At 38.0% G+C, this 25,751-nt stretch overlaps 3 protein-coding genes, 1 long non-coding RNA gene and 2 other non-coding genes across 7 annotated transcripts; 3 read left to right on the top strand and 3 right to left on the bottom strand.

The window, feature by feature from the left end:
* Nucleotides 1-190: 190 nt before the first annotated feature.
* On the top strand, nucleotides 191-2,822 carry LOC111564741 (uncharacterized). Its single transcript, XR_002745802.3, has 4 exons — nucleotides 191-331; nucleotides 1,492-1,554; nucleotides 2,251-2,326; nucleotides 2,605-2,822. It is a non-coding gene; the product is annotated as an uncharacterized LOC111564741 (long non-coding RNA).
* Nucleotides 1,936-2,076, top strand: LOC111564769 (small nucleolar RNA SNORA15). The gene has a single exon (XR_002745805.1). It is a non-coding gene; the product is annotated as a small nucleolar RNA SNORA15 (small nucleolar RNA).
* On the top strand, nucleotides 2,406-2,542 carry LOC111564771 (small nucleolar RNA SNORA15). Its single transcript, XR_002745806.2, has one exon. It is a non-coding gene; the product is annotated as a small nucleolar RNA SNORA15 (small nucleolar RNA).
* Nucleotides 2,823-2,894: 72 nt separating the features above from the next.
* phkg1a (phosphorylase kinase, gamma 1a (muscle)) lies at nucleotides 2,895-11,406 on the bottom strand. Its single transcript, XM_023264521.3, has 10 exons — nucleotides 11,174-11,406; nucleotides 9,826-9,967; nucleotides 8,409-8,587; nucleotides 8,203-8,257; nucleotides 8,060-8,125; nucleotides 7,814-7,977; nucleotides 6,294-6,384; nucleotides 5,199-5,352; nucleotides 4,932-5,057; nucleotides 2,895-3,909 (listed from the first exon to the last, which is right to left on the bottom strand). Exons 2-10 carry the CDS (start codon nucleotides 9,906-9,908, stop codon nucleotides 3,643-3,645), a joined length of 1,185 nt encoding a protein of 394 aa, XP_023120289.2. The 5' UTR covers nucleotides 9,909-9,967; nucleotides 11,174-11,406; the 3' UTR covers nucleotides 2,895-3,642.
* A 213-nt stretch (nucleotides 11,407-11,619) lies between these two features.
* Nucleotides 11,620-15,410, bottom strand: chchd2 (coiled-coil-helix-coiled-coil-helix domain containing 2). Of its 2 annotated transcripts, none has more exons than XM_035945603.2 (4): nucleotides 15,247-15,410; nucleotides 13,145-13,400; nucleotides 12,358-12,567; nucleotides 11,620-12,002 (listed from the first exon to the last, which is right to left on the bottom strand). In XM_035945603.2, exons 1-3 carry the CDS (start codon nucleotides 15,294-15,296, stop codon nucleotides 12,361-12,363), a joined length of 513 nt encoding a protein of 170 aa, XP_035801496.1. In that variant the 5' UTR covers nucleotides 15,297-15,410; the 3' UTR covers nucleotides 11,620-12,002; nucleotides 12,358-12,360. The 2 variants fall into 2 exon arrangements, with proteins under 2 accessions (XP_035801496.1, XP_023120308.1); XM_023264540.3 differs by having other exon boundaries at nucleotides 12,369-12,567.
* Nucleotides 15,411-15,990: 580 nt separating this feature from the next.
* im:7138535 (uncharacterized protein LOC797998 homolog) lies at nucleotides 15,991-20,306 on the bottom strand. The gene is made up of 8 exons (XM_023264550.3): nucleotides 20,173-20,306; nucleotides 19,812-19,918; nucleotides 18,427-18,552; nucleotides 18,037-18,296; nucleotides 17,873-17,953; nucleotides 17,670-17,786; nucleotides 16,582-16,728; nucleotides 15,991-16,495 (listed from the first exon to the last, which is right to left on the bottom strand). The coding sequence occupies exons 1-8, from the start codon at nucleotides 20,214-20,216 to the stop codon at nucleotides 16,328-16,330; spliced, it is 1,050 nt and encodes a 349-aa protein (XP_023120318.1). The 5' UTR covers nucleotides 20,217-20,306; the 3' UTR covers nucleotides 15,991-16,327.
* Nucleotides 20,307-25,751: the final 5,445 nt, after the last annotated feature.

Genomic DNA, 25,751 nt, shown 5'->3' with positions numbered 1-25,751 from the left:
AAAGAAGCTAATTTACTAATTGTGTGGTTTAGGTTTGGTTATGCTGTAGAATCCATCCTGAATCACTGGGAGGCATCCTTCAAAGAAAGTCTGTTCAGTTTTTTTCAGGTCTTGCAGTTCATCCTCTGACCAGCAGGTGGCCGCTAAAAGAAGGAGCCGAAAGAGTAACGCGAAGAAGAAGAAGAAGAAGAAGAAGAAGAAGAAGAAGAAGCGCTATGCTAACCGGATGTTGCTAATGAAGCTAAATAGAGCGCGTTGAAGGCGGAGGAGAGGCGAGAGTTTTCCCATGTGAATGCGGCTTTTTTTTTAGTGTTATCATTGAATCGTGCAGGTTTGTAATAAAACGAAGCAAACATTGGAACGTAAACGTTGAAAATGCGAAGTTGCAGTTCTGCAGGTGAAGTTTGTTAGCTAGATTCAGACCGGTTAACGTCAGGTTTTGCGTGGACGCGTGGGTAACGTGGTGCAGCTGGGAACCTGTTGTACATACATTTAGTTAGACAGTAATTTCACTGAGTTTTGAGTTTAACGGTGATACGTTTATACAGGTTGTCGTAGAGATGTAAGGTGTTTGAGTTGTACAGGGTGTTAGACCAGTAATGCAGTATTTGATGCGTCTGTTTAAGCAGACCGAGGGCCAAGGTCCTCTACTGAAAGCTCAGAGGGCAGAGAATCTTTCTGTAAAAGTTGAGTAAATCCACATAATAGTCGTATCTTACAACATATTTAACAGGCAAATTTGCACAATAAAAATATCATAGGTATTGGTCTTGAACTCAGTATTAAAACTTGAGAGGTAAAGTCACAACTTCAGTCTTTCTTCTTTTCTGGGAAGGACTTCACTTGACTCGGGTGTGTTTTAAGATACATGGAATAGCGCTCATGTTGATAGTTTTTGTGTGTACTTGTGTTTTGGTCGTTGCACACAGGATGACACTGCAGGAACCAACTTGAACCATCTCCAGGGTTTCTGCAGGGCATTAATAGTGATTAAGTTGATTTTGCAAAAAAAAAAAAAAAGGCCTTAAATGGCATTATAAATTCTTTCTGCAGTTTTCAAGAAAATATTTGACAATAATAATATATAATTATAGACTGCAATTCGTCAGATATGTGCACCTGCTTAAACATACCGAAACATTGCGATAGTTGCTCTGGCCAGTTGGGTACAGTTGCCAAAAACTGCATGTTTTTAAAGTGGCCGGCAGACTGGACCAGGAGGAGGAGAGCTGGGAAATGGAGAAACGCACATTCCAGCAAAAATGGCTCGAAAATGTGGATTTCAGAGAATGACTACAGCCTGTTGTTGGACAGAGGTGGTTTACAGATTCAGAAATAGTGAAATGTAGGGACAGTTTTCATATAAAAATCATCTTTTACAAAAAAAAACTGTGTCATTTGCTGAGTTCACGGTCCTGGCATTAAAATTTTTACAGTATAGCATTAAAATGGCATTAAAAATCATTAAATTTGACTGGTTGATATCTGCAGGAACCCTTATCTCATCATGGAGGAGGTCCCATCCTGAAACACAACAACTTCAATGTAGCAAAGGTGAGGAAAAGCTGATACATTACTCAGGTCAAGGTGCAAATGAAACACTGAAGAAGCGTGTGTGTTTCTTCTCATATTTGCAGAGTGAAAGACACAGCAAAGGCTTGTTTCTTTTCAGTATGTAACCAGGGTAAAAATGTTCTCAAGCACTGAGTATTGCAGAGTGCTTTTATACTTCTTCACATTGAAGCTGTTCAACTTTTGAGCCAAAGCAACCATAAATGCTTTGTAAAGACTGTCATGCTCTTTTCATACCAAAACAATCAAGTTCATATCGGCACGATTATGCAACTGAATTTAGTTTGATTTGATCTTTGCAGAGCCCAAAGAGAAACGCAGAGAGAGTAACTCATACTAGGTAGTAACAACGCATATTTGAGTGCATGGCTGAATTCTGTATTACTCTTGACATAGTAAATACAGTCAGACACCATGCTAAATGATTGCTTTCACACACTGACTCAACCACAGGATTTGAGTGCTTATTGTGTACCTCATTCTTATGTCAGAGTGAATACAGCAACACAATACTACATTACAGCCTTGGTTAGGTGATCATTAAGTCATTAATGTGAGCCATAAGTCCACTTGTTACAGAAAAATAAAAATTTTTTGTGATAATACAGCAGCTCAGTCTTGTATTACATCAGCAGATACAATCATCTCATAGTCTCTGTTGTTCTCTTTTTGTTTTAGCGTGTAGAAATGCAATAATCCTCACACAGACGTTGGTATGACCAACCTCCAGGCTGGGAGGAATGGCCAGGGGACGGTATGTTTGTACATTCGCTGTTAACACAATGACACACAATGTGATTATTATTCTAAGCACTGATGTAGTTACCTCTGAGGCATGGCCGAATTCTGTTCCAGCTGGTCAGTGGTGGATACAGTCAGACACCATGCAAAAGCCTCGTCTCATTTCTACTAAATGATTGGATGAGTGTCTCCCTAAGCCTCGTCCAGCTGAGTAGGAATGAGTACAGTGATATACCTGCACATTTTTAAAGAGTTTGTATTGATTTTGGTTCTTTTTGTTAAATTTTATAGGGCCACCATTTCCAAAGCAGGACTGTGAGAAATTCCTTCACTTTTGGTAACTATTATCACACTCTATGATCTGTTTAACTGGAAATGTATTTCTTCTCACTTTTTCACCCATTTATCCATCGTGTAAAGTTAGATTTTGTGTCAGAAACTATTTTGCTTGATTTATGTGGATGTAAATGTACCTCTTCTCAAAAAACAAACCTAGAATTGTTCTAAAAGTGGATCCTGTGTGTTAAATTTCTACATTGGGTTTAAAGCTCAGAGAAAAACACAACATCACCAAAAGTCTGTACCTTTCCAACAACAAGATTTAGGTTTTGAATGAACTTTTAATAAATACTTTCATAGCATACAATGTAAAGTGCTATCATAATTTAAACTTACCTTGGAGCTGCTGTCAGTACAGTACAATTCATCCTGCATAGTGATCAAATAGCCACACAGTACTCCAACTGTAAAGTCAGTACTTTTAAAATTTGCAGGTTTTATGTTCCAATCAGCTGTAGTATGTAGATTGTCTCTACACGTTTTGCAGCCAAGGTTTCACAGCTCTGACATGTTTGAGAAAAAGAGTAACATGCTACCACTATCTAGTCTTGCACCACACATTAAAAACAGCTTATATATTCCAGACAGCAGCGGATAAGAAGAAACTGTGTCAAGTTTTGAGATTTTGGAAATTCCTGCATAGTGTAGGCTTAACTCTTTGATGACATAACAGAGGTTTCCACATAAAACAGGCACAAGTCAATTTTCAGAGGATATACAGTTGAGGATGGGTTTGTTTGAAGTTAAATATTTAGTTTTAGCAGTAAATGTGTTATTTTTACCGTCATTTTAATACATATTTAAAAAAAGAAGGCATGCAAATTGTTTAACCGTTATTAAAGACTGAAGACTTGAGGTAAATCAATCCCATGAGCAAAGTATGCGGTCCACATTAGAGACAAACTTAAATCAACCTTGTCTGTCGTTAGTCTTTTTTTTTACACAGTCATGTAAGCAGCTCCAGTAGATGAGTCGTCCCTGATGAGTTTGTTACCAGACGTTTTGCGCCGGCTCGTCTGCTTCTGCAGCTATCGACAGCAGGATGGCTTTGGGAGTGTTTTCGAAAAGTGCTGCTCTGTTCTGAGTTTGGCCTTTCTTCACCCAGTGGCCGTAGATCTTGAAGGCGCAGGCGTCGATGAGCTTGCGGATGGGCTTCACGGCGTATGGGTCGCTCTTGATCACCTCCTTGGTGACTGGTTTGGCACGGCGGTAGTTGCAGTAGATTCGCATTGTGGCGAGCACAGTCATGCAGATAACCTGATGGGGAAAGAATTAGAATGGCTTTACTGTCATCATACATGGCATGACAAAAATATAAATAGCTTCCACTGGACGGTGCACAACAACAAGCAATAAGAAATAAAATAACATTAAATAATAGAATCAAATGTACATATATAACAAAACAATATTAAAAAAAGACAATCTGCAAAGGAGGCCAGATATGTGCAATATGGGAGGTAGATGAAATGGAATAAGAACCAGTAGAGTATGATAAATATGAAATTGCACGAAAGCAGCAAAAAGTGGCATTGTGCATTTAGGTAGACAAGTGTTTGGAGTTCAGGAGTCTGATGGACCATGGGTAGAAACTTCAGGGCAAGTTCAGGAAAGGAACTTTTCACAAATTGTCAGAAACCGCAGACTTGAAATGATTAATTTCCCTTTGAATTGAATTACTATACTAATAGTTTTTTGTGCTTTGGTCAATCAGCTGTACATTGTTCAAATACATCTAACAGTTGTTCATTGACAATAAACAAATAATATGGAAATCCAGTTATTTTTACATTAAATAACCAAAAGGTAGGATTAATAATTATACTAATAAAGGAAACGTATACATTCGACAACAGATTGTACAATTCTGTAAAAAATGACATGTCTACATACTTATATATTGTTTGATCACTATTTGATTGATGGCAAGATAAATGAAAACTAATTATGTCAAGGTGGGTAGTGTTTCTGAAAGATATCTAAAAGTATGCTGTAATGATGTAAAAATTAGTTTTAATAACTTTTAGTTTATTAAATTATTTCACAATGTGGAAGGTTAATTTCTGTAATTTTGTAGTGCTGTATTCAAAAACGTCTCTCCTCTCGGACATTTGTTGCATTCATACCGTTTCCACTCTAGACTGAAAATCAAGCCGCATATTATCTGTAGGAAACAATCGTGCTATCTTGTGTGCACTTTTTATTTATTGCTGATTGTGACTCAGATGATTTCTGTTTTTTCATTGAGAAAAGGGGTTCTCAAACTTTTCAAGTCTCACCTTGAAGCGCCTGTATGGACTGAACTGCCGAACTTCGTCCACCACATATTGAGAAAAGAACGAGTGGTTGAGAGCATCTGTAGCCGTGTAGCGCTGCTTTGGATCCACCACAAGCATCCGAGAGATCTGAGGAAACCACACAATGCGCTTTATTAGTTCTTGTGTAACCAAAACCATAATACAGCTTCAGATCTTGATGTTAGTGTTCATGATTTCAGTGTCGCTGCTTTTAAAATATCAGCATAGCAGTAAATAAAATGGTCCTACCAGATCGATAACGGTGTCTGAGCGGTCCTCCCATTCTGGAGACGAGAAGTCGTACTTCCCTGCTAAGATCATACGCAGCATCAGCATCTGTTTCCTGTGCCAGAAAGGCGGAGAGCCTGCGAGCAGCGTGTACATGATGACACCTGCACTCCATCTGCAAACACGAACCAGAGGACAATCAAGCTTCTAAAGTCTGTTCACAGTTCATCATCTGCTAACTCCTGTTAACCACGTATTAGATAACATGAGCTGTCATATAGCACACAAGCTTACAAGATACAAACAGAATACATACATGGTTATTGTTGTTGTGGTTGCCCCTGACGAGGAAGTAATCAGTCCCATCTATGTGTCTGTCGCTTTGTGTGTCTGTGTGTCTGTGTGTCTGTGTGTGTGTGTGTGTGTGTGTGTCTGTGTGTCTGTGTGTGTGTGTGTGTGTGTGTGTGTGTGTGTGTGTGTGTGTGTGTGTGTGTACAGGCTGTAGCTCGAGTGCTAAAGTCTAACAAGCTGATAATTCACAGGTGAATTAGAAATGGCCTCTCCTTGGAATGATCAGATTTCGGTGTCAATCAGTGCAAAAATTGCTCCGCTAGAGGTCAAAGGTTACTTTTTGAAACATGCCATATACCTTAAAAAGGGTGGAGGGTAGATTTATGGTATTTGGTGCAGATAAGCAACCATGTTGGGGCTTTCCATTGGGGATGTTACATTTGACCTTGGATGATATTTCAAGATCTGTCTCAAGGGCATAAAATTTGACAGCACTGTAACTTGAAAATGGAACAATATAGACATATTGTATCAGAAACCATATACAGGCTTCCCACTGGGGATGTAACATTTGACTTTGGGTGATAGTTTAAGGTCAAACTCAAGGTCAAATTTTTTTAGATTATTATATTTTTGAAAAACAACATGTAATGTATACATGGATAGTAGCTATTTGACCTTGGACAACCAGCCAGCCATGATTAGTGAAAGAAAACACTTATTTTGTGTTAAGCTGGACGGAATAGAAAAGGGCAACCACATCCCTCTACCAAGGGCCCGCTAGTTATTTAGTAGTCATTAACAGCTTCTATAATTGACACCTACATGTCCACAGCTACTCCGTATCCTGCATGTCCTGCATCCATGGAGCACTCGATGATCTCAGGAGCAAGATAACCCGGGGTCCCACACACCTCTGCAGTACAGACACATCAAAACAAGAACTTTGATTTACAGGTCAAAATAGGGCACATTTCCTGGTCATTTTATCAAGCTTTAAAAACAAGGTTACAATGTTTGAAAAGCAAAGTCTTCTGCAGAAAAGGGGTTTTATATGTGAACCACAACGTCAGGATGTTAAGCAGCAAGCTGGTTTAAGGAGTATGAGAGTGTCCCAATCAGGTGTAGTATTCAATATTATTTAGGGGATGCACCGTGGAATCACTTATACTACTAAAAACATAAGTTGCTCTGTTGAAGAATACTTTTAAGTAGTGGTTACGGAGCCTCTTCCACTCTGGTCCTTCCCGTCGGAGGACCTGGCAATATCTGTTAAAAAAAAACAAAACCTTGATGGCATTTTTTTTAAGGTTGCAGAGTGTGATGAGACCACTCCTACCGCTATAACTATAATAGATGTAGCATTGTTGTGCTTTGCATCTGTTGCATCAAATTTGGTGGATTTGTGAGAATTTCAAACAGATTAAATAACATCTGTGTCACTGATTGTTGTAAGGTTAATTTAAGGTTTTGATTAGACAGAATGTCAGATTTTACTTGAGTTTTTAAAATCTTCCTCTTTGGTTGTTCATTTCAGCTTTACAATTGCGGAGCTGTTATATTGACTGAATTTGTGAATGATTGGAGTGGATTTTTTTTTAAAGTCTACAACTTAAGGAGTCAACTACATATATAATTTAACTTAATTCATTCATTTATAACCACGCAAAAGTAATTTATTAAATTCATTCATTCTTCTTCAAGCGAGTTCTTTAAGTAGAAAAGCAACATGTGTAAAATATTTAACAAACTAACTTAGTGGATAAATTGAGATGATGCATTTAGAGATTCATTTTGATGGCAACTGCTAGAATATGTCTTACTGCAACGTTACTGTGCATGTGTGCACACTGTGCTGAATCAGATCTCCAGCCTAATGGAAGTAATCCATTACATATTTATCATCTCATGATGAACCGCTCCATTAGATGTGTTTGATGATGGTTCCCCCTGCTGATGAACTGATGCTTTCTGAGAAGTCCATTTAAAAAGGTCAGTGTGCTGCCAGTGTCTGAGACTGCAGCAAACAGATCACAGTGTCCTATTTCTTAACCTTTGTAAGAGCACCGCAGACAGTAGGGAGCATGTTGTGCAACCAGACCCAGATTCTCCACTGACCACCAACAGCTGGTGCACTAGAAAGTGCACTGTAGGTTGTAAACATAGTAACTTCAGATATCATCACCTGAACATGCTGGGTCTGAACTTCTTGCTGCATTGATGTTTGGTTGTCACTGAACCTCTGATATTACTGTTAAAGTGAGTCATCCGGGTGACTTTTTAAAACCGTAACGAGGTCAACTTGTCTCCCTGGATTCATTGTTGGCTTTCCAGCTTTCACTGACCTTTGAGCTTCTGTCCTGGCTGGATTTGCATAGCGAAGCCGAAGTCAGTGAGTTTGATGTTCATATCGTCGTCTAGAAGGATGTTCTCAGGCTTCAGGTCCCGGTGGACGATGTTTTGGCTGTGCAGAAACTGGACCACTTCCAGCAGAGCACGCATAATCTTCCTAAAACCAACATATTACATCACTTAAGACCTTAAAGATTACAATTAGTCAATTTCAATTAGTAAATAACACCCTCACTGACCTGGTTTCCTTCTCACTCAGAGTAACTTTCTCTGTGAGGTAGTCAAAAAGTTCACCCTTCCTCATCCTGGGTGAAAGGAAACAAGTTTTATCAGTTAAATGTAAATTTCTGTTTTATCATCAGGCTTTATAAACGTCACTCACAGGTCAAAAACCAGGAAGTAGAAGGCTTTGGACTCGTAGCAGTCTTTGAGCTGTACTGTAGGGGAAAATTCACTCAATTAGTGGATGAGGCCACACTAGAGGACATCAGCTAAACAAACTCAGCTTTTAACTGTCCTGATCTAGAGTCTTTCCTATGAAATTAAGAGCTGAATGAAGCTCCAGACTGGACAGTTGAATGTGTTTACTGATGTTTTCCCGTCCGTAGACTTTCTTGAGGATGTCGATTTCCTTCACCGTCGCCTCTCTGATCTCTTCGATCTCCTGTGTAGTCATCTTGTCAGAGGGGGTGATGTCAATGATCTTCACTGCATACTCCTGAGATGTTCGCTTGTCGACGCAGCGACGCACCACACTGCTCACCCCCCTAAAGCAAGAGAAGAACATATCAAACTTCAGACCTACAGATTTGATAGTTTGGGGTTGGGTTTGTGTGCTTCAATCTTGAAAGTTCCACATTTAAAGAATTTCTTTCTACATTGTGACAAATGTTCAAACCAAGGAAAAATACCCTTCCAGGTGCATCGTATCAATCTGACACCTGAGGAATAAACAGAGAAGAATTGGCCTGTCACCCCTAGAAATGTGTCTTGTTTATCATTAAGTTCTGGGAAGACATGAAATCTTTATCTTTGCATTCTTTTCTGATTAAATTAGTTCCAGAAGATGATTTAAATGACATAAATTATTGGCAGGGTAACCAATATGACGTAACTAAACTAAACTGACTTTTCTCCTCACATTTGAGGATCTGACTGAGGCGTGGGAAGAATACTAGCAGAGGAACACATTGTCCACATCCACTGACCTTATGACCTGCATGTGAGAAAGGGAGTGAAATTACGTAATCTATCAGCCTGCCCCTCTGCAACTAAACACTAAACCTTTGTCCAGAGCACGCTCGGACACTGAAGCTTACGTAACAGCACCACCGTCTGACAGCTGGTGGGGAATGACAATGAGCAGGCTCTGGTCTTGCTGACATTTCTCAGGGACTTGTGGGAAACTTAGGGGAAACCACTGGGAATAAAAGTTGTTCCCACCGATGTCTAAATCAAACTGTACTGTCGTGCTGCAAAATTGAAAACATCAGATCTAACATATATCTATTGATCTAATTCATATCATTCACAAATTAACAATGACCGTGTTTGCAGTGCTTCAATTCAGCCTTGTTATCCCCTTAAAGTGAGACTGTGGACTTGTGGCGGAAGAGTTCATTAGTCTTGGGGGTTTTGCTGATACAACCATACTTGGTCTGGTATGAGCAGAAAGTCATGACGGTAACCTTACAGAGAGTTATTACTCTCCACATTTTAGTTTTTAGCGTTATCCTGCAGTTGTCATTTGTAGCCATAGTGGTTTCAGTTCAACGCAGATAATGACGGCCAAAGAATGTCTTTTTGAAACACCTTTTTACACGATTTTCACTTTAATGAATAATCTTTAAATATTTGCAGAAGGAAAATGCTCCCCAAACTCACAAAAAGGAAACACTAAGTGAAAGTTTTGTGCTTTGCCCTACTTAAAATGTGAGTCTTAGGTTTAGTTATGTTGGGAACCTCTGCTGTCGATCATATAATGACGTATGCTTTATGGACACACCTTCCCAGAATCTCCTTGGGCTCATACTTGTCGTAGAACTCCTTGGCTCCCACCCAGTCGGGGATCTCCTCCTCTTTGGTCATGATGGAGCGAAGCCAAGACGAAGGTAAAGAACTGATCTCCTATTACAGCTCACAGCAGGCTGCAGAGAGAAAACAACTCTGGTTTAGCTGTGAATTTAACACAACTAATCATACTGAAACCATTATAGATTCTACAGATTTTTTCATTGGTTACATTGGTATACAAGGCAATGACATATATGCTGCAAATATTAGCTTCAATTATGTGTTACTGATCTCAGTTGCTAAGTATCCAAGATGGTTTGTTCCAATAACAGATTAAATCCAGCAGGCGAGAAGAACTAACTCTGCCTGAGCACAGTTTCTAGACTCTTGTGGAACACAGTTATAAATTATGCCCCAGAATCAGTTCAAGTCCAGATGCTGACACTGAATGAACACTGCCAGCATACGGCCACAATCACCCGGACAAAAATGGCAAACCCAGCAAAGAGTCTACATTGCAAAACCTATTGCCAGAATTGGGCATGATCTACCCAACAGAACTGTCAGAATTCACCCATATCGACAGCCTTGAAAAATACATAACAGAGGACCTCATTATTCCACCAGATCTACCCATAACTGACCTTGAATAATGCCACAAATTTTAGAATAAATAACATTATTCTCACACGAACAACAAAAGCAGACTTTATTTTCCCCAATTCAAAAGCTTAAATATACTTGTATTTAATTAGAATGCTAACACTTGTTTTGTTCTGTACTTCTTGTAAAAACTGCTAAAGTTTATGGTAAACGCAAGTGTGGTTCCTCAAAAACCCTCTGCACTTTAAGATCTATAAAAACACAGAGCTTTGAATGATTTGTAACCTTGTTAAAATCCTTGAGATGGACTCACTGAAAATAACTTAATATGCAAACATTTAGCTGGAACATCCACATGAGGGAACAATAAAGAAAACTGGTATTTATCTGTATCGGCTCTGAAACAAACACATCGATCTAACTTCTACTTAAAGTGCACGAGTTTTGGGACGTTTTTAGCTTTATTATTAAGAGATCTTGTAGATCAGCAGATAGGTCTCCGCTTCCTCGGGTTATTACGGTAAAGTATCACTCTCGCTGTTTGAATAATGCCAGCTGTCTCTCTCATTAAGTCTAATTAGCGACCAACGCGTGATTTGGATCGTCCCAATCTAAATGTCAAGCCTAACTTTACGCACAGCGCAGACTAATAAACCAACATGCGGCCGTCCACTGTCACCATTTGACCTTTGCGGGCTCCAGTAAAATAATGAACAGACACACACTCGGTCACTCACCGTGTCAGTGTCTCATAAGATTATCCATCGCAATGTCGCGCTCAGTCTGTGCAGAAAGTGTAAAAAGACGAATAAACTCCTGCGGTCAGACGCCGGTGCTGTGGAGACTCTGAGGAGCTTCTGCCATGTTGCAAAGGGTGAACTCTAATGTCAGATGCCAAAAATAAGTAGGTGCTTCCACAGCAGCAGGAGGAGGAGAGGCAGCACACCCTGAACGCGTGTCCACACAAAAACCAGATCCATGAAATAACACCCGGCAGCTCCTGCTCTCATCAACATTACTGCAAGGGCTGCATCGTGGATGAGAGATTTGAAATGACACGACAGGTGTCCCGCTTTGTGGCTCTTAAGTTCCAGTTAAAGAAACTGCATGTAAAAATAGAAATACTCCAACAGTATATTAAGGTCAGTGTGAGGATGCCGTGAAATAAATGATCACAAATGTCTCAATGATCCAAGTGCTTTATTGTTTTAAATCCTAAACTTGGAACAAGCAAATTGAAAATGGAGACTGGTGGTTTTGCAAGTTTTGTTATCCTGCAAATACTGTCATATATGAGAGGTATTCTAAAATAAAAGCACATATATGACTAAACTGAAATCAACTCAAAACATAACACACCAAAATATATAAACATTATTTATAAGACTACGATTACAAGTTCGGCAGCAGCAGCCTCCTGAGGAATAACGATAATCAGCTGTCAAAACAAAGCATGTTTATTGATTGATCTCCAGTAAATTACATCCTCCTAGAGTGTCTGGTTTATTATTAATAAGGTGTGTGTTCTTCATTCTGCAGGTTGTTTGTCTCCGTCTCACGACAGACCTGAAAGAAAGAAGAAAAGTGTATTAAGATAAGTGTTTCTTTTTTTCAACTTTGAAACTCCTGCAATTGAAGAAAAAGGTCACATGCGGCATTCTGAAACCTTTACAGCTACTCCTCCCTATGGCCACACCGGGTACTGCAACTCTTTACATCAGAATACTGCAAAGTCATTTGGCTTTGATATCTGAATGACAAATTGCTCATGCCAAGCCTTACTCTTTGGTAGTGTTGTGTGAAATAAGAGAGAAATAACAAGACTGCAGAGACGGTTGAGCTGACATAAGGATAACACTTGAAATGCCAGTCTTAACAAATAAAAAGAAGTTATAATGATACTGTCGGACACTTCGATCACCTTTCACTCACCGTTGGCGAACTTGCACTGCTTGAGAACCTCGCTGAAGCCCTCGCAGAGTTTCAGGTCGCTCTGGTTTTGAGCACATTCAATGAACTGTTTGAGCTCGTAGGAGCAGGCCTGCTGCTGAGGAGCCTCCTGCTGGTACATGGACTGAGGCTGCTGCTGGTACATGGGTTGGCCCTGGTATGGCTGGGCCTGGTACGGCTCCTGACAGACACAACACAGACAATGGGATGCTCCACGTATTTACTGTACACGTGGCAATTTATAGGTAACTGCAGGTGTACCCAAAACAAAGCTTTCTGTGTAAACATCAATAATCTGTCGCATTATGTGCTGAAATGTCTAACAGTGGCGTATCCAAATTTGTCATATGTTAAAAAATATGACATACAGGTCAGTTTCATTCCTGAGATTTTCTTTAAATAAACACAGGCAACCAAGAGAGCACAGCATCAGTCAACAATCAAATACCTTAATACCTCTGCTCCACATGCTCACATAAAGGCAATACAAAGTTAATGTTCATGGTTTACAGTAAAAAAAAAAGTTAAAAACTCATTTATACTCATCAGGTAATTACTCATTCAAGAAGGCTTGGTCAAAACGTCTGTCCATGCTTAACCTGGTTACTGTTTATTACACTTCGTTACTGTAGTGACTGTAATGGCCAGCACTGATCCGTTGATTACATAAAATGTGATGTTACTATGTGCCAGACACAGTAATCCTCCCTGATTCTATTCCAGTCCTATGGCTGGCTTCTAACTGAACTTTAGTTTACCTGGTACGTGACGTCAGGCCTGGCAGGCTCTGAGTGTCCTCCACTGAAGCCTCCAGTCATAGCGTGGCCGATGGTGTGCCCCACTGCAGAGCCCACTGCCACACCGGCAGCTGTGGTCGCCATTTGGGCAAACATACCCGGCTGCCTGGGTGCTGCTGCTGGTGCACCCACAGCAGACGGAGGGGCCTGCATTGGAACAGGGGCAGGAGGGGGTGCTGCCCTGGCCATAGGTGGTGGAGGTGGAGGTGGTGCCCGACTAAAAGAAGAAACAAAAATGCTTTGTTTAAAATTTCAGTCCAAACACAATCAAAAACTGACACAACCTGCATGAAAGCTAGTTTGTATTCCAACTTTCTTGCTCTGACGTCCTTTCTGTTCAACGCAAATGTCAAGTTCAGGACTATCAGCAGATAGATCTCACACTTCTGAGAGCATCACAACACTAGTAAGACAATACTTGGCTGTAAGAAGACCAAAGCTCATTAAATCTTTAGAAAAAGGGTCTGAATACTTTGGTGCTCTGCAGTTATTTAATCAAAAGGCCATAATTTCAGTCTTTAGACTCTAATCACAATTAGAGCAGCAACCATTAATTGATTAATCAATTATTTGTCAAGTATTAAATTAATTGCTAAACTATTTTGATAATCGATTAATCCATTTAAGTAAATAAAATAAAGAAAATTAAGTCTGATTCTAGCTTCTTAAGTTTAATTGTTTTCTAGCTTCTTTACTCCTCTGTAACAGTAAGCGGAATAGCTTTGGGTTGTTAAAACAAGACATGTGAGGATGCCATCTTGGGTGGAAAACAGTGAAGGACATTTTTCATTAATAATTTCTTACAATTTGTAGATCAAACAACTAACTGATTAAGAAAATAATCTGCAGACTAATCAGCAGTGAAAAGAATTGTTAGTTTCAATCCTAAATATGATATCCAGTAGATAGATAAAGAAAGCTCACCTATGCACTGGGTGAATATTACACAATTACTTTTCAAAGTGTGGTAAAGAATGATAAAAAGATGCTTTACCTAATCAATTTGAAAACAGTAAGTACTGTAACAGTGGTGCATAGCGTCACTTAAGGTCACTGACATGAAGCTTTCTGTGGACAGTCTGCCAATAGAGTGGTGATACTGACAAAATCCTTTAACATGATGCTGGACAAAGCATCAAGAGTACAGGGCTTTCACACGTCACTTAATCTAAACTAGACGTGGCGTGGGTAGCACTTTCCAATGTCAGACAAACATGTCCAAGGCTCTGGAATGATCCGTCTAAGGAAATGAGGTCATCTGAGTCAGTGATGGCTTTTAAGTCACTTTTTAAAATATAATATTATTAGAGAGCCTTTCCTGATCCTATTTAGGTTGTCTTTATTTTTTCCAATAATATTTCATACCTTTTTAACACTGCTGTCTTTATACACCATGCTGTTTTTATATTTATCCTTTAAATTCTAATAATGTTATGCCTAAATGATATATTTTACTGCCTTAGGGAGCACTTTGTAACTTGGATGTTGAAAAGTGCTCTGAGTAAAGATTAGTATTATTATGTTTTCATATATAGAGTTAGATGAGCATAATGACGAATAAGTTAGAAGTATTGACTGTTCATGTAACAAAGTCTAAACAAACAGAAACCTTCAGAAATTTTCCACTTAATTGAACAGCACCTACATAATAAGACTAAAAACATTCATTATCACGGAATAAAACAGAATTACTCCTAGCTCCTTAGCTGTAGATTAAAATGTAACTTATCCTAGTTTGTGGCTGTGTCACTGGGCTTTAAAAATGTCAATCTTTGAATTTGTGGTGCCACAAAACAGGGAACGAAGACAGAGTGACCTTTGCTACTTTCATCAATGACTTTTGAACAAATAACATTTTCCTGGAAAACAGCAAGACATTAACGAGGAGAGAAGCAATAATTCCAAGTTAATTATAACAGTTCATCATCAGAGATCATGTTGGCAACCACTGGCTAACACGATACTACAACGTTACCTAACTGTTAGCATGAGTGCTAGCCCACACGCCAGCCTGACCAAGATTTAACAGCTTTTTACAAACTAACTGGTATAATAAATGTTACCTGGCTGGTGGGGGCATCCTAGATGTCCGGCTTCTGCTTCCCCTCGGCATATTTTACCTATTAAGTTAGTTTATCTGTGAATTCAATAAAAACAGACGCGGTGTGAACCTGCTTGCAGTTTTATCTCGACCTTTAGCTACTCCGGAACTTTCCTTGTGTTACATCATTTGTCTCCCGTGTAACTTCCGGTATGATGGAACCAACAAGGACGATTCCATCAGGTAAGTATATAGCTTATTTATTTGCGATCATTGTGTATTTAAATTGTGTATTTATCAATCAAAATTTTCAGCATCTTACATTATAAATAGAAACAAAACAACAGCGTAGTCTGATTATCAGGTAAATTTGGAGGCACGTGTGAGCTACTGAGACACTGGAAAGAATGATGTCATACTAGAGGGTGTGAATTTATCCTCAGTGACTAAAGTCTTTCTTTATTTGTAGGACAAAGATACTTACTAGAGATATACCTTATTAGGAGTTAATACATGTATATATCTAATGTATGTATGTAATAAATATGTACCTCTCTTCCTCTCAGACCTCTCGTGAATTGGAATCATTGGGGAAGCAAATTCATTGCAGCTAAATCAAATAGTTTTTCTATTGCTTTCCAAATTAAGTTAACAAATGAATACAATTTTTCTCTCTAAAAAAATAGAGCTGAATATTAAGAGGTAATTAAACAGCCATATTGTGATGTTTAAAGCATAAAGGCATGATCAACACTGCACAAAATAATAAATCTGCATTTAACAGGTTTATTCTTCAACAAACCTATTTATAAATGTGGAAAGCACGCACATAAAAGTCAGACATTATTTTTCTGATCTGTTCTTTCATATGAACAAAAGATTTACAAAAATATCTGGTCATATACCAGTACATTATAGCAATGATAAGCTATTTTAGAAATGTACACAATCAGGTATGTACATGTACCGTAACTACAAATTATACACAGATTTGTAACTGTAAAATCATATCATTCCACACTCGATTTCTTTTACAACAAAAATTTAAATAAAAATTAGCATTTTTTCCCAATTTAAGCAGCAAAGCCAAAAATAAAGAGATTTTACTCCTTCTTCCCTTTCTTCTTCTTTCCTGAAAATTTGTGCCGTTGATGGTGTCCACTTCCTCGTCCCCATCTGTTTCCTTTGGCTCTTCTGTCTTCCCACGCTGGCATAGGTGGCTCAATCTCCCCCGGTCGTCCTCCTCTGTCCGGTACGCTGCCCATCAATTTCTGTCGAGGTCAGTGAAAATTAGTAATCTTTTTCTGCGTTGGAGGCAACTTCATTATGCCTACCACAGGTATGTTTATGTTTGTACCTTGTAGACAGGGGTGTTTGTTTCAGCCCTGATTAGATCATTAAAGGACTGATCCTCCCTGGTAGCAAGCAGAAGAGATGGAGACACTTGGGAGGAGCTGGCAAGGGATGCAAGAGGAGGAACTGAGGCCAGTGCTGCACGGCGCTCCTGCAAATAAAGCACTGACTGAACTGGGAAGTTTGATTTTATCATGATGCTTCTGCTGCATCCACATATAACCTGCTGCAGAAACACATACATTCTGACAAAGCAGTCAATAGTCAACTGACAGAAAAGTAGTCAGCAGCAGTTTTCATGATTGATTTATCTTTTAAAGTGATGGAGCTATTGTTGTCTTTTCCAATTCGACCTCTTGATGGCAGTGCTAGGTTTAGTTCAGAGCAGCTTTTTTATTTTATTTTTTTACATTGAAGGGCTTTGATGACATTGTAAAAGAAGTACAACAACTTACAAAAGCTGACAGATGCTCTTAAAGTCTTTAGCTTGTCCAGAATCAGAACCACGTCCACAAAAATACTAGCACACCCCCACAGTGTGCAACAAAATAGTGGAGCAATCCACACTTTGTGCATTACATTGCTCTAACTATACGAGTAGTTGCCAACTACTTTGGCTTTGGTAGCTGTCACACGACGTATATAAATGACAACAGATTTATTAAAGGGTTGATGAAGATGGCTAATTCCAGCTCCTCAAGTGTTAATATTACTGTGTTTTTCTAAGTGTATAGTCACATTAAAATGAATATAGTTGGGTTTACACTGTTGTTTTTGATAAAATCCAAAATCAAAGTAAATGGTCTATTTCATCGAGTAACTAGATTCATGGAGAAATTGAACAGCAGATCAATAGATAATAAAAATAACTACTTCTTGTTAGACTTCTTTACTAAAAGGAGCTCAAGAAGACTTCATATAAAATATTAAATATATAAAGGTCAGCTCCTTGTCTCAGCCTGTTTTCCTCCTTGCATATCTGTGCACCTACACACATGATGGGAAGTAAACAGTGATCAAAATCCAACCAACAACCAAATTAAGCACAATGGTGAGTAAATTCTAGAGGGTACAGAGATTCAACACGCGTACCTTTTGTTTTTCTCCCCACGCAAATGACTCAAGTGTAACCTGAAAGCGTTTGATCATCATCTGTCTCCGACACTGATAGTCCTCCAGCAGAAATGTGTTCATCTTTTTCACTTGCATCTGTGAAATAGAGACAAAAAAGGGTTAAATACCCATATTAGTTGCATCTGCTGTGTACTGAATTAGTAACAGATGTGGCAACTTACCCACTGCTCTGCGCTGAGGCTGGTTTTGAGAAGAGGCTTTGTCATGTCACCACACGGTAGCTGAGCAAGTCTGGACTTCACCTGCATTTAAAGACGGTTTATCAATCTTTCAGGGATTCATTGTTTGATTTACAAAGGCTCAACCTCTCGTTTATCAGTCTTACCTCACTTAACACATCTTCAAATTGAGAGGAGGCGTCCATGTCAAGGGCATGTAGCAGTAATATCCATTCTGCCTGCATCTCTGCATTTCTTCTCTCTGAAACATCATCATTGTCGTATTCCTGATAACACTCAGAGACTTCATGGCTGAGACCTTCCACTCGCTGTTCTTTTTCAGACTCCTCTGCTGTTGTCTTCTCCTCGGAGTGCAAGTCCTTATGCTTGATTATGCTAGCTGCTTGCAATTCTGATACAAGAAAGTCTGTCGGATTGTGCAAAAACTTTATTAGAACAATACACGCTTCATTTAAAAATGGTTGCATGGCAAATGCACAAATAAGTGCCACAATCAACATAACTACAATAGCATCCATTAGACTCTCATTTCTCACCAGTGATTTTGTTTAGGCTGGATGGTTCGAGCACCTCAGAGGTCAGGAAAGTGAGGGGAGAGGACATGTCTGATAGTAAATTCCTCAGCTCTCCCACTAGCAAGATGTCACCTGTCCTGTTGCAGTCTAAAAAAGGGAAAGACAACATATTTAACTATAGGTAAGCTCAGTGTGGTTTCTGGGAAAATTCAAACAGAGGAAGACTATTTTAAAAAACAAAAATCCAGCAGCTAACATTTTCTAACAGTAACACGTACATTAGTATCCGATTTTTAGCAGATATACTGGTATTGATGTACAGAATATGCTGGACAATGAGTAAAAGAAAACTGAAGTACACAAATGTTGCATATATGTTTGAGGTAGGTTTGAAAGAGTATCACCAAAACATCCTTTATCCTCTAGAGCACACTAACATGCATTCAGATTTTATGTTCTGCAGCAGGACAACAATCTTGTCATCACTAAGTCATTCTGGCATTACATGAAGAGACATAAGACACTGAGACAGCCTAAGTCCAAGAACTTTGGCAAGTTCTCCAAGATACTTGAAGCATCCTACCTGCCAATAACTTTGTAAAAGTGTGCAAGTGTATAAGGCGAGCTGGTGCTGTTTTAAAAGTGAAGAGTGGCCACACATATGAGAAACAAAAATTGAAGGCCAATCACTTGCTACTATGAGGGTATTGCACATGGATAAAAGTCCTAAAATAAACATCAATCCTATTTTAGCTTAACAGAATAAATATATATAAAAAATAGGAAAAAAAATTAAATGCAATATGGACACACACTGTGACCAATCAAAATCTGAGAAACACAAGTGTTCAGTTTGCTTTTAGATCAGGTCATGTCACATTTATATATATATATATTTAAAACAACAGACATAGAGCCCAAGAGCTTTCCAATAGAGAATTAAGATTAGCATTACAAATTTACCAAACAACTTTAAATATTAAGCTTAAGAACCAACAATATTAGTTATTATAAAAAAAGTAACTAATTCACATATTAAGGCTCAGTCCCTACAAGATTATTTATTACTAAAATAACAAGTTTCTCATTTAAATTATAGTTAAGATCTACAATGTTATTTAGTATAACAAATAAAGCAACTAATTTAAGTTTTAAAGCTAAGACTCTACAATATTATTCATTATACATGACTGATTTAAATATCAAGGTTAAAAGCCTATATTATTATTATTATTATTATTATAGGACTAAGAGCCTACAATATCATGAGGACAAAGCTGGATATAAGCAAATCAACTACAAACACCCTCACCTGATTTGAATATTATTTATTATACTAAATTAACTTACTGCATCCAACACCTGACAGTTTCTAATAATAATGAAGCCTAATAAAGCTGTGTCACCTGGCAGCTCGGGACAGAGAGTCCTGAGCTCAGCAGCCAGCCAGCTGAGCAGCGGACAGGGAAGCTCATCACACGAGCACCGGGACAGACAGGAGCCGCCTGGATACCTGACCAGGAAGTAAGACGACAGGTGAGCTCACCTGGCAGCCAAATTTTATGACACAAAGGTTAGCACAGATTATAGCCAGTAAATTACACATTTAGCTACATTTTGTGAATGAAGTCCGTATAAATCACAGTTAGCTTATACGCTAAAGGTATCTATAAGTATTTAATGGGGTTGTCATAACAACACATAGGTAGCAGGTGGCTACGCAGCTGAAACAAAAATTAAAAAAACAGAGCAGTTAAATGTTTTTACCCCAGGGCTTTAATAGCTGAAATTGTCCCTGCACTCCGCTTCATTGTCACTTTAATGGTAAACGACAAATGTCCATAAATTTCTGTCAGTTTGCTCCACTCGGCTACTCTACGGTCAGCCTGTTTACAAGCTGCGCTTCCTCTCTTTTTACCGCGTTTTAACACCAGCTCCTGAACACACAGCGACCCCTGCAGGCCGGAGGGAGCACCGACACAGCGCCGGTACACCCCACACAGGAAACAATTCAAAGTTAGGTAAAGTTGGCAAGATATTCACAGATTCGGACTTCCGGCCTCAATAACTCATGGGATATACGTTGTAAAAACATAAACAATGCCTCTTTCAAATCGTTGTAAGCTAGACAATGTGCTACAAGGCCAGTTTTATCAAAAGTCGCTGTCTTTCAAGCTGCAGAAATAACATTGATGTCTATGAGCAGCCGGCTGTGCGACGAGTGAACAGGGACCGTCTGCAAATAGCAAAACCGCTGCAAAAGCGAAGAGAGGCACTACACAAATATTCAATAACTTAACTTTTATACACTGTAGCGTCACCAAATTTACTGGCGCCATCAATTGTGTCTTGCTGGTCATACTACAAGTCTTGGTTTGATGCTAAATACAAAATCTGAATGTTAAGGAATTTTCATTATTTAATTATTATTTTATTAGTCATAAAATTCAATAACTTCACTCTTATGAATTGTAGTATCACCAAAATCACTGGAGCCTTCAATTGTCTCCTGCTGGTCATACTACAACTCTTGGTTTGATGCTAAATACAAAATCTGAACTTTAAGGAATTTTTATTATTTTATTATTATTTTATTAGTAACAAAATTCAATAACTTCACTCTTGTTTACTTTAGTGTCACCTAAATCACTGGAGCCTTCAGTTATCTCCTGCTGGTCATTCTACAACTCTTGATGTGATATTAAGTACAAAAGTTGAATGTTAAATAATTTTTATTCGTAATAAAATTCATTAACTTCACTCTTATGTACTGTACTGTCACCAAACTCGCTGATGCCATTAGTTGTCTCCTGACTGTCATAGTACAACCCTTGGTTTGATATTAAATACAAAATCTGAATTTTAAGGAATTTTTATTGGTAATAAAATTCAATAACTTCACTCTTATACATTGTAGTGTCACCAAAATCACTGGAGCCATCAAATGACTCCTACTGGTCATACTACAACTCTTGGTTTGATATAAAAACATTCTTTCATAATTTTAATGAATTTTATTATTATTTTATTAGTAATTCAATTCAATAACTTCACTCTTATGTACTGTAGTGTCATCAAATTCACTGGAGCCATCAGTTGGCTCCTGATTGTCATACTACAAGTCTTGGTTTGGTAATAAATCAAAAATCTGAATTTTAAGGAATTTTTTATAGTAAATAAAATTCAATCACTTCACTCTTAAACACTGCAGAAAAAATAAACTCCATCCAACCATCAAAGGGTCCTACTGATCATACCTTCAGGTTTTTTCTTCCAAGTATTGTCTGTACAGTCCTTAACTTGGAAAATATTATTAGAGGTTTAACATTATGGTTTAAATGAATCAGTTAACGCTGCAGCCTTGTAAGAAAGCATATTATTGTCTTTCTTCCCAATCATCAGTACTTGAGGAGACAGTCTAAACAGTTTAGTTTGGTATATTGGTGTTATCTGATCCTCTCTTTGGTGAGGATTCCAGGTTCCATTACTATTCAGTATCATGTGTTTGGACAAACAGGTGCATTGTGGATCTAAAAATATTTATTTAAAAAATATTTGAGATATATAACAACAATTTCATTACTAATAAAAAATTCCTTAAAATTCAGATTTTTGATTTATTACCAAACCAAGACTTGTAATATGACAATCAGGAGCCAACTGATGGCTCCAGTGAATTTGATGACACTACAGTACATAAGAGTGAAGTTATTGAATTGAATTACTAATAAAATAATAATAAAATTCATTAAAATTATGAAAGAATGTTTTTATATCAAACCAAGAGTTGTAGTATGACCAGTAGGAGTCATTTGATGGCTCCAGTGATTTTGGTGACACTACAATGTATAAGAGTGAAGTTATTGAATTTTATTACCAATAAAAATTCCTTAAAATTCAGATTTTGTATTTAGCATCAAACCAAGGGTTGTACTATGACAGTCAGGAGACAACTAATGGCATCAGCGAGTCTGGTGACACTACAGTACATAAGAGTGAAGTTAATGAATTTTATTACGAATAAAAATTATTTAACATTCAACTTTTTTACTTAATATCACACCAAGAGTTGTAGTATGACCAGCAGGAGACAATTGAAGGCTCCAGTGATTTAGGTGACACTAAAGTAAACAAGAGTGAAGTTATTGAATTTTGTTACTAATAAAATAATAATAAAATAATAAAAATTCCTTAAAATTCAGATTTTGTATTTAGCATCAAACCAAGAGTTGTAGTATGACCAGCAGGAGACAATTGATGGCTGCAGTGATTTTGGTGATACTACAATTCATAAGAGTGAAGTTATTGAATTTTATGACTAATAAAATAATAAGACAATAATGAAAATTCCTTAAAATTCAGATTTTGTATTTAGCATCAAACCAAGAGTTGTAGTATGACCAGCAAGACACAATTGATGGCTCCAGTAAATTTGGGGACACTACAGTATATAAGAGTGAAGTTATTGAATTTTATGACTAATAAAATAATAAGACAATAATGAAAATTCCTAAAAATTCAGATTTTTTACTTAATGTCAAACCAAGAGTTGTAGTATGACCAGCAGGAGATAATTGAAGGCTCCAGTGATTTTGGTGGCACTACAGTGCATAAGAGTGAAGTTATTGAATTTTATGACTAATAAAATAATAATTAAATAATAAAAATTGCTCAAAATTTAGATTTTTTTATTTAGTGTCAAACCAAGAGTTGTAGTATGACCAGCAGGAGATAATTGAAGGCTCCAGTGATTTTGGTGATACTACAATTCATAAGAGTGAAGTTATTGAATTTTATGACTAATAAAATAATAATAAAATAATGAAAATTCCTTAAAATTCAGATTTTGTATTTAGCATCAAACCAAGAGTTGTAGTATGACCAGCAAGACACAATTGATGGCTCCAGTGATTTTGGTGATACTACAATTCATAAGAGTGAAGTTATTGAATTTTATGACTAATAAAATAATAAGACAATAATGAAAATTCCTTAAAATTCAGATTTTGTATTTAGCATCAAACCAAGAGTTGTAGTATGACCAGCAAGACACAATTGATGGCTCCAGTGATTTTGGTGATACTACAATTCATAAGAGTGAAGTTATTGAATTTTATGACTAATAAAATAATAAGACAATAATGAAAATTCCTTAAAATTCAGATTTTGTATTTAGCATCAAACCAAGAGTTGTAGTATGACCAGCAAGACACAATTGATGGCTCCAATGATTTTGGTGACTCTACAGTATATAAGAGTGAAGTTATTGAATTTTATGACTAATAAAATAATAATTAAATAATGAAAATTCCTTAAAATTCAGATTTTGTATTTAGTATCAAACCAAGACTTGTAGTATGACCAGCAAGACACAATTGATGGCTCCAGTAAATTTGGTGACGCTACAGTGTATAAAAGTTAAGTTATTGAATATTTGTGTAGTGTCTCTCTTCGCTGTTGCAGCGGTTTTGCTATTTGCAGGCGGTCCCTGTTCACTCGTCGCACAGCCGGCTGCTCATAGACACCAATGTTATTTCTGCTGCTTGAAAGACAGCGACTTTTGATAAAACTGGCCTTGTAGCACATTGTCTAGCTTACAACGATTTGAAAGAGGCATTGTTTATGTTTTTACAACGTATATCCCATGAGTTATTGAGGCCGGAAGTCCGAATCTGTGAATATCTTGTCAACTTTACATAACTCACTTCAACGTCTTCCTCCGGGAAGGAAATCATTTTTTTTTACAAATGCCAAAAGGTGATGCCTGTTCCAGTTTTGTCCATTGGGGGTCCCTATAGGTCTGTAAATGACTAGTGTTGCGTGAACTAATAATCAAATATTGCATACATTTGCTTCAGTTCTGGTCAAAGTTGGAAAAAATATGTACATTGGCTCATTGACTGCAATTAAATGCCATTTAAAGGTATTTCCTTGATTAATATTTATATGTAATGCTACTGGATGCCTCTTTGCCAGTACAGCTCAGAGGAAAATACTTGGTTTATTGCACTGCATTGTACTTTGCACACCATTGTGATAATGAGCTCCAACTTGATCAACAATAAATACTGCTTATGTGGTAATATTTACATAATGGCAGTTCAATAATTCCAAAGGAGGAGGTTTTTACTTTTACACTATGTTTATTCCTTTACTTTCTATCTAAATAAAGCTCCTTTAATCAGGCTTAAATTGGTTCCCAGTGGAAACATGAAATTAGAATACTAGCAGGAGCCAAACACAAACCTATCTTTATTTATAACTCTCTGTGGATGTATTTGCATTAACATCTATCCTGTCTTTTGGAATGAACATTAAGCTCAAATTAGGATCTACATTATCTAGAGAGTATCAGTCTGAACATGAACTCTGCGGGTGATTTTCATTGACAAACAAAATCAAGATCTATAGAGTCTCTCAACATGCCTCCTCACCTAAATTCTGATCAGCGCTGATAATATTTATATACCCTTTACTCCGGGCATAATTTAGCACTCTCAGCACCATCTCACATCTTGCTGATGCAGCTGATGCAGAGCTGGTTGAGTGCACAGACGGCGTTATATACAGTATTATTGTTGTCAGGGAGTTATAGCAGCACTTGATCCTTTGATTTAAAACATCAACCAGGGTTTTATGGTTGTCGGTTCTGCTTGTGAAGCATCGAGCCAATTTCTCCTCTTCCTCTGCAGCAACTCTCTTGCTCTATCTGAGGTGAAAACCTTGGACTTTAATATCACCATCACTCTGTGGTCTGACTCAGTGGAAGGAAATGTCATCTTTACTGTAATAAGTGGTGAAGGAGGTTGACAGTTACATTCTTTAGGAGACTTAAGCTCCTTCCTTATGTCTCACATCTGACTGTATGCATGCACACTCTAGGATAAAGGCTTTATTAGTTTTGCTTGAATGTGTCGATATGAGCACACGTGTCACTACAGGCGACATATGACACCTCGTCACACTTACAGCAGCCTGTAAACTGAGCGGGAACAATAGAAACAATGGCGGTGAGGCGTACTGAGCCTTGACATACAGTGTTCCTAAGTTTGCTTGCTCCCTGCTGCCATATGTACAGAAGCTGCTGCCTCCCTGGCTACAAAGGCTTCGCCATGCGTCAGGATGCTTTGTCTTTTATTCCCCTGGCACTGGCTCCTGCTCCATGAAACCTGGTGGAGGCCGGCCTCTGACCCCTGGAAAGCATCTAGACAAAGCAGGCAGACACTCCCCCGCTCTGGCAGTCATTTACTTTGCACAGCGCCCTTGTTGAACACTTGCTGCGTGAATAAAAAGAGAGAAACTCATTAACTGTTCTGGTGTAATTATTTTGGCCAAAGGTGGTTCTG

The sequence above is a fragment of the Amphiprion ocellaris genome, chromosome 7, assembly GCF_022539595.1.
Source record: "Amphiprion ocellaris isolate individual 3 ecotype Okinawa chromosome 7, ASM2253959v1, whole genome shotgun sequence".
NCBI lineage: Eukaryota > Metazoa > Chordata > Actinopteri > Pomacentridae > Amphiprion > Amphiprion ocellaris.
This window is presented reverse-complemented; position numbering and strand designations above follow the sequence as displayed.